The 17,621-nt window shown below is 34.2% G+C and overlaps 1 protein-coding gene across 5 annotated transcripts in view; it reads right to left on the bottom strand.

Annotated features, from left to right (window-relative positions):
- The window catches only part of LOC127803605 (inositol hexakisphosphate and diphosphoinositol-pentakisphosphate kinase VIP2), a 47,843-nt gene extending 35,404 nt beyond the window's left edge, over positions 1 to 12,439 (bottom strand). For 3 of the 5 annotated variants that reach the window (XM_052339986.1, XM_052339987.1, XM_052339989.1), the window contains exons 1-8: positions 12,251 to 12,438; positions 11,994 to 12,161; positions 11,827 to 11,886; positions 11,480 to 11,526; positions 9,403 to 9,486; positions 6,527 to 6,590; positions 3,622 to 3,775; positions 3,063 to 3,133 (exon numbers count right to left, since the gene is read on the bottom strand). In XM_052339986.1, the coding sequence (XP_052195946.1) occupies positions 3,063 to 3,133; positions 3,622 to 3,775; positions 6,527 to 6,590; positions 9,403 to 9,486; positions 11,480 to 11,526; positions 11,827 to 11,886; positions 11,994 to 12,077 (564 nt within the window). In that variant the 5' untranslated portion in view covers positions 12,078 to 12,161; positions 12,251 to 12,438. Of the gene's footprint in view, positions 1 to 3,062; positions 3,134 to 3,621; positions 3,776 to 6,526; positions 6,591 to 9,402; positions 9,487 to 11,479; positions 11,527 to 11,826; positions 11,887 to 11,993; positions 12,162 to 12,250 lie in introns of all 5 variants that reach the window. The other 2 variants (XM_052339990.1, XM_052339988.1) reach the window with 2 other exon arrangements.
- Positions 12,440 to 17,621: the final 5,182 nt, after the last annotated feature.

Raw genomic sequence — 17,621 nt, 5'->3', positions numbered from 1 at the left:
CCATCATATGTGTTAGAGGAGCTCATGCAATGGAAGGGACTACCCCCATTGGAAGCTACTTGGGAGCCTTACCTTTTGATCCAACAAGAATTTCCATTTTTCCACCTTGAGAACAAGGTGAAAGTTGGGGAGGGGGGGGGGGGGGGGGGGAGTAATGATAGGTCCCGATTCATGGGACTTACCAAAGAAGGTCTAAGAGGCAGGGGTGGGGTGGTAAATTGGCTGGCATGCCAGCCATGTGCGTAAGGGATAGAGTGGGAAAATTGGGGGGTTGTGTAACAACCCAGCAAGTGTGCGTAACAGAATGCGGTTGAGGGGGGAGAGAGGGATATATGTAGAGGGTGAAGATATTGAGAGGGGGGGGAAGATTTTGGTATTGAGTTCTTGGGAGAGTTAAGGGCCTCTCGAATTGCCCAGTTTTCTTGTCATTTTGTTAATTTCCAGCTTGTAGTTTCTTTTGATTATCAGTATCCTATCATCATCCTACCTATTTCCCCCTTTGTTCCAAGTAAAGAACAGGTTCAACCAGATACTGCTGGTTGTTCTCAGCCAACCACCTGTAACCCAAATGACCTTGAATTGTTGCCTACCTCAAGCCCTAAACCTATTCATCCACCAACAAAACTAGTGGAGACTAATATAAATGGAGACTTGAGTCCTGAAAAACCTATTAAGGTATATTCAAGGAGACAAAAACAACCAAATCCTCAAATCAGCTAATCATTGGAACCAAGGACAGGTCCACAAAGTGAAGAAGACAGCGATTTGAATCTGCCGATTGCAATCAGAAAAGGGGTCAGGTCTTGTGCAAAGCATCCAATATCAAATCACCTAACCTATTCCAAGTTGTCTCCTCAGTTTAAAGCTTTCACTACAACCATGGATGGAGTGACTATCCCAAGCAGTATACACGAAGCTTTGAGAGACCCAAACTGGAAAGAGGCTGTGATGGAGGAGATGAAGGCATTGGAGAGCAATCAAACATGGGAACTGGTTGATGTACCAAAAACCAAAAAGATTATAGGCTACAAATGGGTTTTTACTATCAAATACAAATCGGATGGAAGTATAAACCGCTATAAAGCAAGGTTAGTTACACAAGAGTACTCTCAAACCCATGGGATAGATTATGAGGAAACCTTTGCTCCAGTGGCAAAACTAAATTCAATTAGGGTGCTTCTATCTATTGTTGTAAATTTAGACTGGGAGTTGTTCCAATTCGATATCAAGAATGCATTCCTAAATAGTGAGTTGGAAGAGGAAGTATATATGAAGATTCCACCTGGTTTTGAGGATCAAGGAGCAATTGGAAAGGTATGCAAGTTATATAAATCTCTTTATGGTTTAAAACAATCCCCTAGAGCATGGTTTAAGAAATTCAACTCAACTTTGAAACAATTTGGCTATAAGCAAGGTGAGGCCGACCATACTCTATTCATTAAAGCTGGAGATGGAAAAAGATGCATCTTAATAGTATATGTGGATGATATTATCATCATAGGGGATGATATTGATGAAATGGCAGCCCTAAAACAGAGACTAAAAGAAGAGTTTGAGGTAAAAGACTTGGGAAGAACGAAATATTTTCTAGGGATGGAAGTAGCAAGAAGCAAAGAAGGTATGATAATATCCCAGAGAAAGTATAAGATTGATCTCCTAAATGAGAAAGGAATGATTGGGTGCAAACCAAGATATACTCCACTAGAAAGAAATGGGAAATATGAAAAAAGGGATAACGATCCACTAGTTGATAAGGGAAAGTATCAACGTTTAGTTGGAAAACTAATTTATCTCTCCTTGGCACGACCAGATATAGCCTATTCAATGAGCATCGTAAGTCAGTTTATGCATGCTCCAACTCAACAACATTTGACGGCTGTTTATCACATTTTAAGATATCTAAAAGGCACACAGGGGAAAGGATTGATGTTCAAAAAGAATAATGAAATGAGTGCTGAAGGTTTTTCTGATGCAGATTGGGCAGGCTCAGTAGTTGACAGTTGGTCTACATCAGGCTTCTGTACAAAATTATGGGGAAACTTAGTTATATGGAGAAGTAAGAAGCAAACAATTGTGGCAAGAAGTAGCGTGGAAGCAGAATTTAGAGCTGTTGCCCAAGGGATTTGTGAACTGATTTGGATAGTGAGACTAATGGAGGATCTACAAATGCCTCTAATCAAAACAACAAGGTTATATTGTGATAGTAAGTCTGCCATAAGTATTGTCAACGACCCAGTGCAACATGATAGAATGAAGCATGTTTGAATTGATCGAAGTTTCATCCAACGAGAAATTGAAGAAGGAGATATAAGGTTATTATATATTTCCACAGCAGACCAAGTGGCAGATGTTCTCACCAAATCCATGGCAAGACCGGGGTTCGAGACTCTCATTGACAAGCTAGGAATGAGAGATATCTATTCCTAGGCTTGAGAGGGGGTGTTGGAGAGTCCTAGAGTTGGAAAAGTCCTAGCAGCTAAGGAGTTATCAAAAGAGAGCCGATATACAGCAAGAGAAATCCAAATCTGATGAAGATAAGGATCAAGAGTAATGGAAGATAAAACTCCTAAAAATCAGGATATAGAATAGGAAAAGATAGCAGTAAAAGTAGCAGTTATCTTGTTTAATTTGTACTCTAAAATCTGTTGTTCTTTATCTCCTAATTAGTAGGATTAGATAGCATAGAAACTTGTATAAAGAAGAGTTCCGATCTTTGAATGAAGTAATCGAGTTTTTCATCTCATCTCTCGATCCAAGTCTTAGGTTCCTAGTTAGGAGCCGATTGTGTTCAGTGTTCCAGCTAGGTATTATGAAAAAACAGTTGAGCTACATAACCAAACCAAATCTAATTGCAAATGGGTCACATTTGATGTAGGAGCATAGAACCCATGAATGAAACAATTTGATCATTCAAGACTTTCATTTCAAATTTTCACCCATTTGCGGGAGATACCAACAGATGTAGATTTCCAGTAACACAGCATAAGACAAAGGGAAAGTCAAACATCTTTAAGCAATTTAAGCAGCTTAGAACAAACAAATAGTTCATATTTAATACTTGCCTTCCTGAACAATTCTTTCATGCCCCCACCTGCAGAACTAGGGTAGTAGATCATTATACGGTGATCATCACCTTCAAAGGAGCACAAGTGGGTGATCATTACCAAAGCATTATTAAGAATTGATAATTGCATGGAAATTGAAATTTAGAAAAAAAAATGAAGAAGAAGAAGAAGGTAGTTAGTACCAACATTTCTGGTTGGCGAAAATAGAAGCTTCACATTAATCAAGCTACTCAAATTTACATCATTATAAGACTCAAAAAATTTTAGTCTGAAAACATAGGGACCTCCAAACACTACAAGAAACTGAAAATCTTCCACATATGCCTTGAAAATGTTGTGTTCCATAAAAGACGGGAAGAAACAGAAGAATATCTCCATTATGGCCCTGCTAACATAGTTCAACAGTAATGAAGGCTGACTCCCTTTCTTCTGATAATCCAAGTTTATGCAATAAGCATAAGTAATATATTGATGAACCAACAAAATATAGAACCTAAGAGGAACTAGATTTGATAATTAGCCAAATATTAACAAAACCAAGGTCAAAACACCTTACCATGAACAGGTTTCTCCACAAAAGGCTTCCAAAAGCGATTTCCATGAACCTCCACAAAATCATCTCCCTCCATAAAATAATCCAGCTCCTGATATGGAAATTCTCTATTTACAAGCGCATATCTTGGAACAGGAATTCCAAACATTTCAAGGCGCTTGATTTCAGAGGGAGAAAAGAGAAACAAGCAAAAAGGAATCATTAGTCTCCGGCACTAAAATTGCCAAAATAGATCAAGAACAAGAGACATTCAGATAGTAAACTTGAAATGTAAAACAAGGTGTACATGCAGCTAACTTCTATAACATAAATGTTTTGGGAAGCAAAGTTGAAAATAAGTTCCCTTGATCAGAATCCCAAAGAAGTGAAATGTGCCAGCTTGAGATGGCTAGGCACAAAATGTCAGAATAAAGAACAGTCAAGTCATTACACATTAATACATACATAAAGACCAAGTCAGACCATTAGGCAATAAAGTGAATGTCCCCCATAAAGTCAGACCATTAGGCAAATTGAGATAGTGTCACTAGTTCTATTATCGAGTCAGCCTGAACCAAGTAGCAAGATCCTTTGAAGTTGGAAATATCCTGGTTTCCACAACTACAGGCAATGTTGTAGTTTCACACATGAAGGCAAATCAATAAATCAATTCTTTTCCATTCAAGTTAACAAGGCATTGGTTATCAGGTCACTAAATAGCATGTTTGTCAGAAATTAGTTGAACCTTCTATGAATTTAGGAAAACTTAATCCAAAGATGAATTATAAAATAGGAAACATGTATAGTTCAATAAGCAAGTGGAAGTCTCTCCAGATGACAATTAACACATTTACTCAAGGGGATTCTCTTGCTTTGTAAAGTTTTTTCTCTCTTTCAGCGGTAAATTCCATTAATCTCTCCAAGCTGAGAGTCCCAAAAGAATTTTTTGGTTGATACTTGATAAGTTCTAAAAGCCTTTCTTTCTCTTTTTCTTTTAAATTACAGAACTGGCCCAAATCAACCTTTGTCTAACCCTAACAAATCCTCAAAAACCTTATACATCTAACCCAAAAACCCAAATCCTAAATTATTCTACCATTGCAGTCTTGGGAGCCCTTGAAATTTCCTTGTAGCTATCTGCAAGCTGTAACCTTAGGTTTCCACTAGTATAATCCTTAATCAATTCAAGCCCCAGTTGAAACATAAATACCTTACCCTACCTAGGATAAGAATTTTTCATCAGGTCATGTAACAAAAAGGAGCTGGATTTGGTTTAGATATTCAAAGTCAACAGTTGGTGGAACTTCACAAATAAGTCTCCAATCCTCCACACAGTGTAAAATTAAAGCCTTAGTTCAGTGCATTAGATCATAAAGAAACCTTGTACTAGATTCTACTTCACATCCTTAGATCAAGACAAAGTACAAGGAAGAATAAAATATGTTGGTCCCAAAGAGCCCTGGATTCTAGCCGCTATATAACCGGTCACAGGTCCCGTATTCGATTCTCACTGCTGAATTCCATGATTTACCTCTCCTACAGAAATCATAGGGCTGAGCTGCGGGGGGCCCTTAAGGTGAGGGATTTCACCTTTTAGTCCCAAAGAATAAAATATTACTCAAGTTCCAATTAGCTAAAAACTGCAAGAAAAAAGGTATCATACAGAAAAAAGTAAAATATACAAACAAATAACCACAACATGACCTGCCTCTATTAAATTATGCCAAATTCCAATTACAATCCCCCAAATGCACAAAAGAGAAGCTATCATCTTAACTGAATGAAACATAGGACAAAGAGAGAGAGAGAGAGGCGATTTACAAGTAGATAACTAATTTGTATCAATGGCAGATAATTCTCACAATACATGTTTCAAAAAGGGAAACTAAAGGAATGTGATAAGACAAGAACTCTAAGAACTGAGCACATAAAAACGAAATACGTACATACATAGTTCAGAGAGGGAGAGAGAGAGTAGCTTAAAAATGAAGAAAAGCCACTCCAGGTGGTTGCTGTTGGTAAGAGAGTAGGCCATTTCGGCTAGCAACAGGGTCTTTTTGAAAATTGACAGAGATACATATTGCAAAAACCACTATAAGAAGGTACTCCAATAAATATTTCTAGCCACTTCTCCATTAGAAATTTATATTAAAATATTTGTAGTATATCTTTTTCTCATTCTGATATTCACGACATCAAAATCAGCATTTGTTAAAAATCCTGATCCTCCAATCACTAAATATTCAGCCATGCTAATAGCAGGGTCTAGTTGGCTTTGAGAACCTGCTAAGTATTGACAGACAAAGATTGGAGGCTGGAAGCAGCCAATTTGACATTAACACACGTTTCAGATATTTTCACATCTAATTATTGGGCCTCGTATTTGCAAACTCAATTAATTGAGCTTACACATTTATAAAAATTCTATTAATGCTACTTAAGTCATTTTCCTCTGTGATCTCCAAAATATACCTGCTAACTAAGTACCAACTTACTGCCTGCCATCATTCCGTAGAGGAGCTCCTTTGGTCACCTCTGGAGCATCTGCCCACTCAAGGAAAATAAACAGGCCAGATGGTCCATCCCCGTTATAAATTAAACCACCAAAGATTTTTTTTTAAAAAAAATTATGAAAGAAGCTGCTTCACTGGCTACTGAACTTTTCCAAGGAAATTTATGTCCTCTTTGACAAGAAATGCTTTTTATTGAAAAGAAAATTGAGTGCTTCCCAATGTCTCCAAAGCTAAATAAGCTTAATATTAAATGAAACTATTAAAATTGGAAAGATTGGAAAGCTAGTGTACCTGAATGTCAATAAATCATAGAATAAATACCCGCTAAGTAATCAGAAAATAAACTATATGTGACACGATGTTAGACACCAATACTGTGGATATGAATCTCAACAAGAAGAATACAAAAGGCTTACCTCATATACCTTCCTTCTATCATGAAGAAGGTGTTGTGGCTCCAATTCATTTACAAGAAAAGGCCTGGAAAACCAGAAATGTATAGCATTCTAATAATCATTTAATCATTTCAATAAGTAAAAAGGGATTTAGCAGCCTTTCCAAGATATTTTACTGACAGGGTATATCAACTATGTACTAGTAAGAAATAATATTACAAACTAGAAACTACTTTCACAAAACTTTAAATAAAGAGAGATCAAATACAAAAGTTGATTCTGTAGGCAGAAGTAGCATGCCAAGATAGATAATTACAGGAAATCAAAGTAACAGAAAAAGAAACTTCTAATATCAATGGAATCACAGACAGCCTAAAATTTAAGGCTGATGGAAAGAAACATGGGAAACATTATGGTCTTCTACACCCCAAAATAATAACACAAGAAGCAAACAGGGCTTATCCTGTTAGTTATGAAGTTAGTTAGTACCCTATATAGGACTGGGAATATATGCCAGTTAAGAGTAGAATGAGCCTTCTCTCGTATGATAATATTGTTCCGAAGATAGTAAGTCGGTGATTATACAATTGCACTCTATTTGTGTGTTCATATTATTGTTTGCCAATGTTCTTTGACATTATAATAAAATCGTGTTCTGGTGAGTTAGTTGGAAAAACCACTCCACTTAAATCACTCTCTAAGAAAACTTCATTTTAAATTATTTGCAAAAGCCATTAAATCCACCCCTCAGGTTTGCCAATTTGAAATTCAACTGTTTCTGTGTATTTCCCATGAAATAACTGAAATTCTTCATCAAATTACCATGGCCATATGGAAATCAGTGGAAAGGATGGAACAAGAGCACTTAATTGACATGCAATTGGACAAAAACACTTTGGTTTTATTAGCTATATTTCCCATACAACTCAGCTGATCTCTGAATTTTGAAGAAAAAACCATAGTAAGACGGGTTCATCTTAAGACCTCAATGGGAAAACACCAGACTGCCACTTAGTAAAAGTTACATAAAAAAACGTGTTGATAGTGCTTCTGATGACGATGAAAATAGTATGGGCAACAAAATTTTGGCATTTGACTCAAACGGTAGTTCTGATGGGAGTTCATCAATAGAACTATGAAAGTTAAAAACTTCAGAGTATTCAATGATTACAGTACCAATATCATAAAAATAGACACCTAGTTTAAATCATCAGTTGAGTAGAAACTTGTAAAATGTTGTCAGTCATTCTCTAATGATTCAGAGGTGCTATTGATGGCTTATGTCATTATACATGTATTGAACAGGCCTAGGTATTCTTTCCAATTCATTCGAAGTTTAAAAATAAATACACATGTTCATATATTCATGTGTTTCTAAGGGGCTGTTTGACAGAGCTTCCAGTTTTAGTTTTCATTTTTTGGGTTCAGCCTTCAGTTTTTTTTTAAAAATGAAATGTTAACATGTGATTGATATCTTTCATTTCTTTTTAATTTTTTGTATGTATTTCCCCTCTCGTTCCTGTTGTTGGTAGATTTGCCAGACTCCAATAATTCCATCAATTATTGTCAATGGGCTTTGAGGACTTCTCCAGGAGTTGACCAATGGCTCCCAGACTGTTCTAGGAGTCACAAGTGACTCCCAGTAGGACTGCCTGAGTCCAGCAACTCTTCAAGCAATGTAGGCCACCAGCAATAGGGAGGGTAGGGGAGGCAAGGAAAATAAAAAACAAAAATGAAAAATATGAAACACCTTTTTTCTCATTCTCATTTTTTCCAAAATTTTTAAACACAAACAAGAAACCAAATACTGTTTACAATTTCTATTTCCAAAATAAGGATAATGAAAATATAAAGCTAAAAATGGAAGCCCTGCCAAATGGGCCTTAAACAGTTACCCATAGCATGTCCTACATAAGACAATGATATCAGCATTTAAAGACTGACTAATGTCACAATCTATGCTAAGTGGAATGTGGGCCAACCAAGTGCATAGAATGTGATCCCGAATGCAGCCCATTAAAATATCTCAAAATATGATACGTAAGGGTTGGATTTTATAGATTAGAATTAAAAGAAAGTATTTTGTAGAGCCATTTTCTTTTAATGGTTGAATATCCAATAAAATAATAGTAGAGATTTTGTTTTCCCTAACAAAGCATGTAAAAACACATTCTTTGAGCAATTGATTGTTAACTTGTGTGTATTTTCTCTTGCCAAACTTTCATTCAGCTATGTTTAGCTCATAATATTTGATTTCCTATGTCCTAATAAAACCTGTACGGAAACAAATATTAAGAGCCTGGGATCAGCTTGGATAGCTCAATTCACAATTTGAAATGAAAGTATATCATATTTCAAAAAAAAAATGTATTAATTCATAAATATTAAATCATGGTATTGGCATTTTCTCATAACAACAATTACAATGATCTCACTTACGATTGAGACATTCGAGCAACCAATTATCCTTTTCCCAATTAATTTATTTAATGCAAGAAAAAGAAAAAGAAAATCAATAAGAACAGCAAGAATTCTCCATTGGGTTCCCTTTTTTCCCCTTCCCCTTCTCATCTTTCTGAACTGTACCACTGATGAAAACTTCTGTCCATAATGTTTCTCTGTTTTTCCCCTAGTCACAACTTTTTAGGGTTTAAGTTGTAACATGCTTTACACAAACAGGCACTAATCCACATATTTGTTTAACAAATACATTGTATTTGGTTGTATTAAGCTCTAGTTTACACAGAGGGTAACACTGGAAAATCCTTCACATACCAGTACAACAATGGGAACTGACAAGTGTTACACAATTCAACTTATTATTTTAACACAAAACATTTGGAGGAAGACAATTGTTAGGGGGACCGGGGGCCGTGGCACTTAATAAAGAAACTTACTTCCTCAAAGCAGCATATGCCTCGGCCTTTTCAAGGGGATACCCGGAAGAATAGAATGCAATCAAGCAATCACATATAGGCCACCTGAAAATAATTCAAACATTGAGACTATTCAGTAATACATACGGATAGGCTTAACAAACTAGGGGATATATGAAAGTAACAACATGAAACCTGACAACTTGTAGTGTCAGCAACAGAAGTTGAAAGCAATACAAAAAGAAATAACAGCTGAAAGCAATTGACTCATCAGAAAAGAGTAACTAAAAGTTGAAGAGCGTTATCTACTTATCTTAGATCAGCTAACATACAAAAAGAAATTAATTGGAAAAATTGTATTTTGTTTTATTTTTCTAATAAGTATAATTACCAAAAATTTCAGAAAACATAATATAGTCAGTTACTCTTTGTATCTGGAATATTCCAACATTATACAATCAAATATTATTTTATCAACTAGAATTTCAACAAGGGCTGATTGGCACTACCATTTCATAGATAATATATATATATATACACTACACACACACATGCAGAGAGAGAGAGAGAGAGGAACAAATGAGGAAGAAATAGAAAATGTTATTGGGTTGATTCAATAAAATGTATATTCAATCAATATTAGTGGAATAAGCAAACCTGATTTCTTATTTATTATTCGGCAATAGAATTCCAATGAAAACCACCTTATTGAGGTTCAGGAGACTGCCAGAATTTTATATTTATAGAATAAATAAATTAATTTTTTTTTGTTAAATAGCATGGGATTCTATAGTAGGAATGAGTAGGTACAAATACGACAAATGAGGAAACAAATAAAAGCAGAGAAAGATTCTAAAACTATATACTTGGCTGGCCGCTCTAATTCTGTAACCACAACACTATGGGGGCATTTCAACTCAATCATCTATATTCTATAGTTACAAAACTCCCAACAACTCTCATGTGAGCGTATTGCATTGATCCTTCATTTTATGCAATGGCATTTCCATTCACCTCTACATGGCTAGCCCATGGTGTGTGTCCCTTTACATGTCTCCCTTTGTTATTATATTTTTTGTTACTTTTTGTCCACTACCTAGTCTACCTTAGCTCAAAATATTAGGCAATTAAGCATCAATATGTGCAAAATATGAGTATAACTAAGATGAGAATGTTATATTGGATGTGCACCAATGCAAGAAAAGACAAAATAAAAAACAAGATCATACAAAAGGTTCGAGTAATGAGCAGCTATTGAAAATAAATGGGTACTTACCACCAAAAAAAAAAAAAAAGATAAAATGAGAGAGTCTTGATTAAAATGATTTGGACATGTGAGAAAAAGACTGATAGAAACACCTATGAAGTGAGTGAACGAAATAGAAGAAATTTGTAGCAAAAGAGCAAGAATCAGAGAAAACCAAATAAACTAGTTGGAAACACTTAGACATGGCATATGATATAACGGCCTTATAGAGGATATTGTCATGGAATGTTGAAGGTCTAGAATTTATGTAACCGATCCCACCTAGTGAGATTAAAGTGTGTGATTGTTATTGTTGTTTGTTCACTACCTTACATATGCGAATGATAATGCCAAACCCAATCAAAACCAATTTTGATCGTGTTGATTTATTAAGTTTAAGGCATATAATATTAATTGAGGAACCATATTTATATTCATCAAATATTAGTTTTAAGAGCCCTATAGTTTCATTGATGATAATACTTGAAAGGGAAGGCAAATAAACATAAGATCATCACTCTAGCTCTAAATATTTATACAGATATACATATAAAGTTTCAAATGCATTTAGAATCAATATGTGCATTTTTGTGACAGACAAGAAGGATCCCAAGTCTAGCTCCGCTTGGAAAGAAAAATCACGCATTTTCAAGAAACAAACTTTCAGAAAATCTCCAGTACAGGTCCTCTATAAAATGAATATTAAATAGAATATCCATAAACAAACCAAGAACGAGAGAGAGTAGTCAACTCAAAACAATCATAAAGCAATATGTATAAACAACATTGTGAACCATCAAACACAGTAGAGTAGTACATAATAAATTTTAGCTAACTACATCGGAATTGTACCTCTCAATTGGATCCTGAAGAATAACTTTGTCCCCAAAATGTATGATCTACAATTAATCACGAGAGATAAGTAACAAGAACGAACATATGATATCTAAAAGCTAGCCACAAACACATTATCACAGTTCGGGAACGAACAAATCAGACTGCTGGCTACTGATATAATGAAAATCGAAACACCGTGGTGTTAGCGATTTCATTTTTCATGGAGGCCTTTATTTTATAATCAAAATCATTTGTGTAATTGTTGATTTGACTCGGCGACTCCATTCCACTCGAATCTAATCTGTTCTCACTCCAATTTGACAACGTTAACGTAGAACCGCTAGTCAATAATAATCAGATACCTCAAATTCACCAAATGCCTGGAGTCTCTCCAAAATCTGCCCCATCGGAGCCGAGAAAACCTAAAACAAATCGGCTTATTAGAACTGGCACGAAGTGATTTCCAATCAACAGACGGTTCATGCACGTCGGTTTGGATTGAATCTAATTCGAGCAAAAAGAACAGAACCTCGGAGCCGCATTTCACCTTCTTTTCCATTACGCATACGCCAACCGTTATCTTTTTACCAACACCTCCCTCTTTCTCCCCCATCTCTCTCTACTTTCTCTCTATCCACCGATTCAGTATTCGTCTGTCTTTTCTCGCTACAACCGAGCCTTTAATCCTCACCTTCCACTGTTCAAACTCAACAAAACACAATAAAAACACTACGTACGCGTATTTAAAGAAACTAATAAAAAGCTCTCCGTGATATGCAACGGAACCTCGCGAAGCGCAACCGCAGATGCAAGAATCTCGGCAGAGAGGCGGAGACGGTAAAAGAGCTCGGAGCACCGGGGTTTGCGGAGGCGGTGTTTGGATTACTAGAAAGCGCGTCACGAGCAACAGCTACTCGCGGGAGAAAAAGCTGAGACCTGCAACTGCCAAGACGGAGAACATGTGAAGTGTGTTTCCATACATACATATATATATATATATGGATGTCGTGAAGAGGATGTGGACTGGAAATAAAGTTGAGATTCTTGAATATACGTTTGGGCGCTTAGAAAGAAAAAATTAAAAAAAGAAAAGAGAAAAAAAAAGGAGTGTACGTTTGGGAAGGGAAATTGAACGAGTGGGGACGCCGAGGGCTACGAAGTTTCGGCTTTCCATCGCCAACTTGAGGCACCAAATTGCTAGTCCTCGTCATTTGTCTTCAATTTTTAATGTAAAGTTTGCGGGATTGACTTCCACTTTAGGTACGACGGAAAGCGTCATACCTGAAAGAATGTGTCACCAAAGGCAATGATGCAAGAAATCATGGTGTTCTGGATAATACTAATTTGAATAAAAAAAGATAATCGTTGTAACATTTTTTAAAAATAAAGATTATAAGAAAAAGGCTCCACGTTAGCGATGATGTCAGAATCCCATCCCTAATTAAATTTATAAAATTTTAACGTGATTTTTATCACGAATCTTCTGGAGTAATTTGATAATTCTATAAAACAAACAAATAATGTTAGAATTATTTCAAGACTAATTAGGGTGTAACTTTAATAGTTAAGCCTATAAATTACAACAATAAGAGAATTGAATGTTTAATTACACAAATTAACATTACTATCGATTACTATTTAGTTACTGAACTTTAAAATGTTATCTCTAATCACTTATTTTTTAAAAATATTTCTCATCTATCACTCATTAAAACATCGTTAATTGCGAATAACGATTATGCATACGTGTCAAACAGAAAACATACGTGACGCTGATATAGACTAATTGTGCAAATGTTAGTTATACAATAATCACTCAACTTTATTCTCGATTACTACCTAGTCACTAAACTTTAAAATGTTATCCGTTAGTCACACATATTTCAAAAAAGTTTCTCACACATCACTCGTTAACTCATTATTAATTTTGGCCAACGATTATGCACACATGTCAAACAAAAAACACACATGACACTGATGTGGGTTGATTGTGCATTAACTGTTAATCACAAGTCAACATGTATCACTAACTCATGTAGTGGAGAACGTCGAAGGAGACAACAATGACGGTTGCGTCAAAAGCTACCGATGGTAGCTGGAGTCCAACTCCCAAAATTGCTGATTGCGGTGGCTTCAACTGCATCTATGTCGGAGGCTAACAGCTATGAACAGTGAGTACTAGGGTGACAAACTAGAAAAGAGAGAGAAAAGAATAAGGGAAAAGGAGAAATGGTGGTTTTCATGGCCACATGGATTAGTGACACGTGTTGACTTGTGATTGGCAGTTAATGCACAATCAACCCTCATTAACATCACGTGTGCATAACTAATGGTCATAATTAACAGGTGAGGTAACAAGTGATGGATGAAAAATATTTTTGAAAGATGAGTGATTAACGAATAACATTTTAAAGTTCAATAATTAGTAATCGAGAGTAAAATTAAGTGATTATTGTATAATTGACCTTTGCGCAATCAACCCACATTAGCGCCATGTGTGTTTTTCGTTTGACATATGTGCATAACCGTTAGCCACAATTAATGATGTTTTAACGAGTGATAAATGAGAAACATTTTTTAAAAGTGAGTGACTAATATGTAACATTTTAAAGTTTAGTAACTAAGTAGTAATCGTGAGCAAAGTTAACTGATTATTTTTGTAATTAACCTGAGAATTGAATGTCAAAGTTTTAAATTTCAAGAATCTTTACATTTGAGTACTTTTTAAATTTGGCTTTTTGCTTGTACTTTCTTTATTTTGCAAATAAATATGACATGGTCAACTAACCTTTCTCTCCCCATCCAGGAAGGCAAGTAATTACTTCTTCTTGGTGAGATTATGGGTAATTGTTGTGGTTATCTTGAATCATATTGAGTGAGCAGACAATTTTTATGATATTCAATCAATATCTATCCGCTTGATTAATAATAAAAAGTATTACAATTGATCTTTAAAATGTTTAGAAAGTATAAATTAAAGTGTCTCTGATTCTAACATCAACTCTTTAGTCAGATGCTTGATACAACTCAACAATCAATTTTTTTTAAAATTGTACTAATTTTGCATTGAATTTTTCATTAGTATTATCACAAAATAAAAATTTTATAGAACTTATAGTAACAAAATGACATGAATGCATGAAGAGAGAAAAATAAACTATACAAATGTCACTTTCCTTCAACCAATCGCTTGTGTTTCAACTTGGCATGTTCTTTTTGGAGTGAATTTGTAACATTACTAGAGTAGTTGATTATGTTGGTAAGCATGCTACGTGGATAATCACTAAACCAAATCGCCATTAGATTTGGTAATTCTTTTTATTTTGAACTTGGAACCCATTGGATGGTCTGCTCCAAAGGCATGACTTCTCTTTTTATTTTATTTTAAGTGGATATGACTGAATATTTAAAAACACATGTTCTGCTACTAGATCTTAGTTTTTATTTTTTTTTATTTCTTTAACTAACAACATCAAAACTTTACATTAAATCTTTGTCTCTTTGTTTTTGTGATAGATAAACTCAAAAAATACAGATTAAATAGTATAACAAATATTGAGATGAAATGCCTTAAAATTCATTTCTTTTTTCTAAATTAAGTTATAAATTTAGTGTGTATACAGGATTAAATAATATAAATGATTACTAAACTTTACACTAAGGTACAAAAAGGTTATTGAACTTCAATTTGTAACCCAAAGATCATTGAACTTTAATTTAGTATATAATTATATAACTATCATTAATTATCGTTAAAAGAGATTAAGAAAATGTTATCATTTTTATAGTTTAGTGAAAAGTTTAGTAATATTTTTATATTTTATGTATAAAGTTCAGTGATTATTTATACTATTTAACTGTTCATGTTATTAGTCATGTGAATATTTCATTAGTTTTTTTTAATAGTAATTGACGATAGTTATAAAATTATATATTAAATTAAAATTTAACAATTTTTATATATTTTAATATAAAATTTAGTGATCATTTATATTATTTAACTTGTATAAGAGGTTACCATGATATGTATGATTGTAAAAGTTGATGAAAATCTAAAAGCAAAGGTGTATCAAACGATTTATGAGCCATTCAAATGTGTTGGATTTTGTTTATATAATATTATTTTTTAAAGTCAAAACAATATCAAATTAAAAAAAAGAGTTAAATAATATAATTATATTTATCCAACTCTGTCACTAGTTAAGAGTCGTGATTACTTTAGATAAGTAGTATTATTATAAATCAAAATTGGGGATTTAATAGTATTAAATTCCAGTCAAAGTGGCTACAGCGGGTTGATGGTGGTCAAGTTAAGCGACCTGCTTGCGTTAACATTTTCGTTTTGCTAATGGTGGTTGCTTGAACACGAGGTTTGAATGAGTTCCAACCTGACTAGTAACTTCCTCAACGCTTCCGACGCCTTGGACTTTTTTCTTTTATTGTCGTGGGTCTGTTCCAATATGGAAGGCAAGCTCAGGTAAGGCTATTGGCAAGCAGGTTGTTTTCGTGCCATCTTTCTCAACCACTGGATGTCATTTCTGCCATATCTATTCGTTTTCGTGGCCCAAGTGTTATTCAAATGAAATTCTAGAAGTTAGACAATAAAAACAGGGCATCTAACTAATCTAAATCAGATCTAGTTGATATACAATAATAAAAATTTTTAAGGTCAAATAATAATACATGTCCGAATTGGGACTAGTCATTTAAGGGAAATTCACAATAATTATGCAAAATTTAGGGTACAAGAAAAATAAAATTAAAAAATAACTTTCTCTTTTCTTTATTGATACATTTAAATATGTCAAATTAAATCTCCAAAATAATCTTTTATGCATATAAATAAATATATAATGTGTATAAACTATTTATAATTATAATAGCAAATAAGGTGATAATTATAATTTATTAAGTGAATTTACATTATTTAAATATCAATCACATTTTTAATGATAATATACTTTCTTATTTATTCCTCAAATTATAAAGAACAATAATATGGTCATATATATGTATATATATATATATATACATATCATAAAAATCAGGTTTTTGTGTTAGAAGCCCAAATTTTAACATCACATTACACGCAAAATTTAATTAGTTTAAGTGCAAATTTAATGGTCATAAATGTAATAACAGAATATAATGAGTCTAAGTGAAATAACATAAAACTTTAGGGTAGAAATGTCACCTGAAGAACTTGAAAAAGTTTCAAAAATTGCGCCCAGGCCCAGTCTCTCTATTTCTTTTCCGTCAACTTTGCTGCTGCCGACGAGTCTGTAGCCGCTGCCGACCACCTTAGAAGTTGTTGCTACTTGCTAGCCCCTTGCGCTGGTTGCAATCTGCTGCTTTTCACCATAGAAAAAGCTTGAAAACACTAACGAGACGTTTGGTCCGAAAAAAAAATTTAGATTTTTAAAATTCAAAATTTTTTAGAATACTTTTAAAAAATTTTAATTTGATTAATTTTATATTTGATTAATTTTAAATATTCTCAATAATGTTGAGTATTTTTTTATGAGAATCTTATATTTTTATATTTAGTTTAAGTATAACTTGGGATTCTATGATTTTTTTCTTTTCAAAATGACCCTTATTTGATTTTTTATTTAAAAATGATAAATTTTATATAGTATATAAAATATTGAGATCCACAACTTTTTAAGAAGTCAAAAAATATTATTTTTTTACACATTATGTATATATATGTGTATATATATGTGTGTGTTTGTAAAAATAAAATTATGATAAAGATAATCATGAAAGTATTATAGGGATTAAAAGAGGGTGTTATATGTATTTTTTGCTCTCATGAAGCGCATTGGACTTGACCCTGCAGCCTGGCCCAATTACCTGAGACCCAACGAGCCTAAGCTCAAGGTTGTTAGTTTCAGGTCGCACGACACCTAATTTCGAGCTCAAATCGCGAACCATGCGAGCTCTCAACGACACTTTCAGTTCGTAGACAGCGGGATCATTCAGTTCAAGTTCCCAACAACGCTATCAGCTTGCAGACCGATTAATCAACTCATATGAACGAGGAAACCGCAGAATAATGATAGGCTAGGCATTATTCTAGTTAGGCTGTCTGGGCCCCAATCTAGCATCTCTCTCGGCCTATGACGGTCCTATCCTGCATCAATATTATTGCAGC

The sequence above is a fragment of the Diospyros lotus genome, chromosome 6 (assembly GCF_014633365.1).
Source record: "Diospyros lotus cultivar Yz01 chromosome 6, ASM1463336v1, whole genome shotgun sequence".
Classification (NCBI taxonomy): domain Eukaryota; kingdom Viridiplantae; phylum Streptophyta; class Magnoliopsida; order Ericales; family Ebenaceae; genus Diospyros; species Diospyros lotus.
Note: the sequence above shows the minus strand (reverse complement) of the source record. Positions and strands in the feature narration are given on the sequence as shown.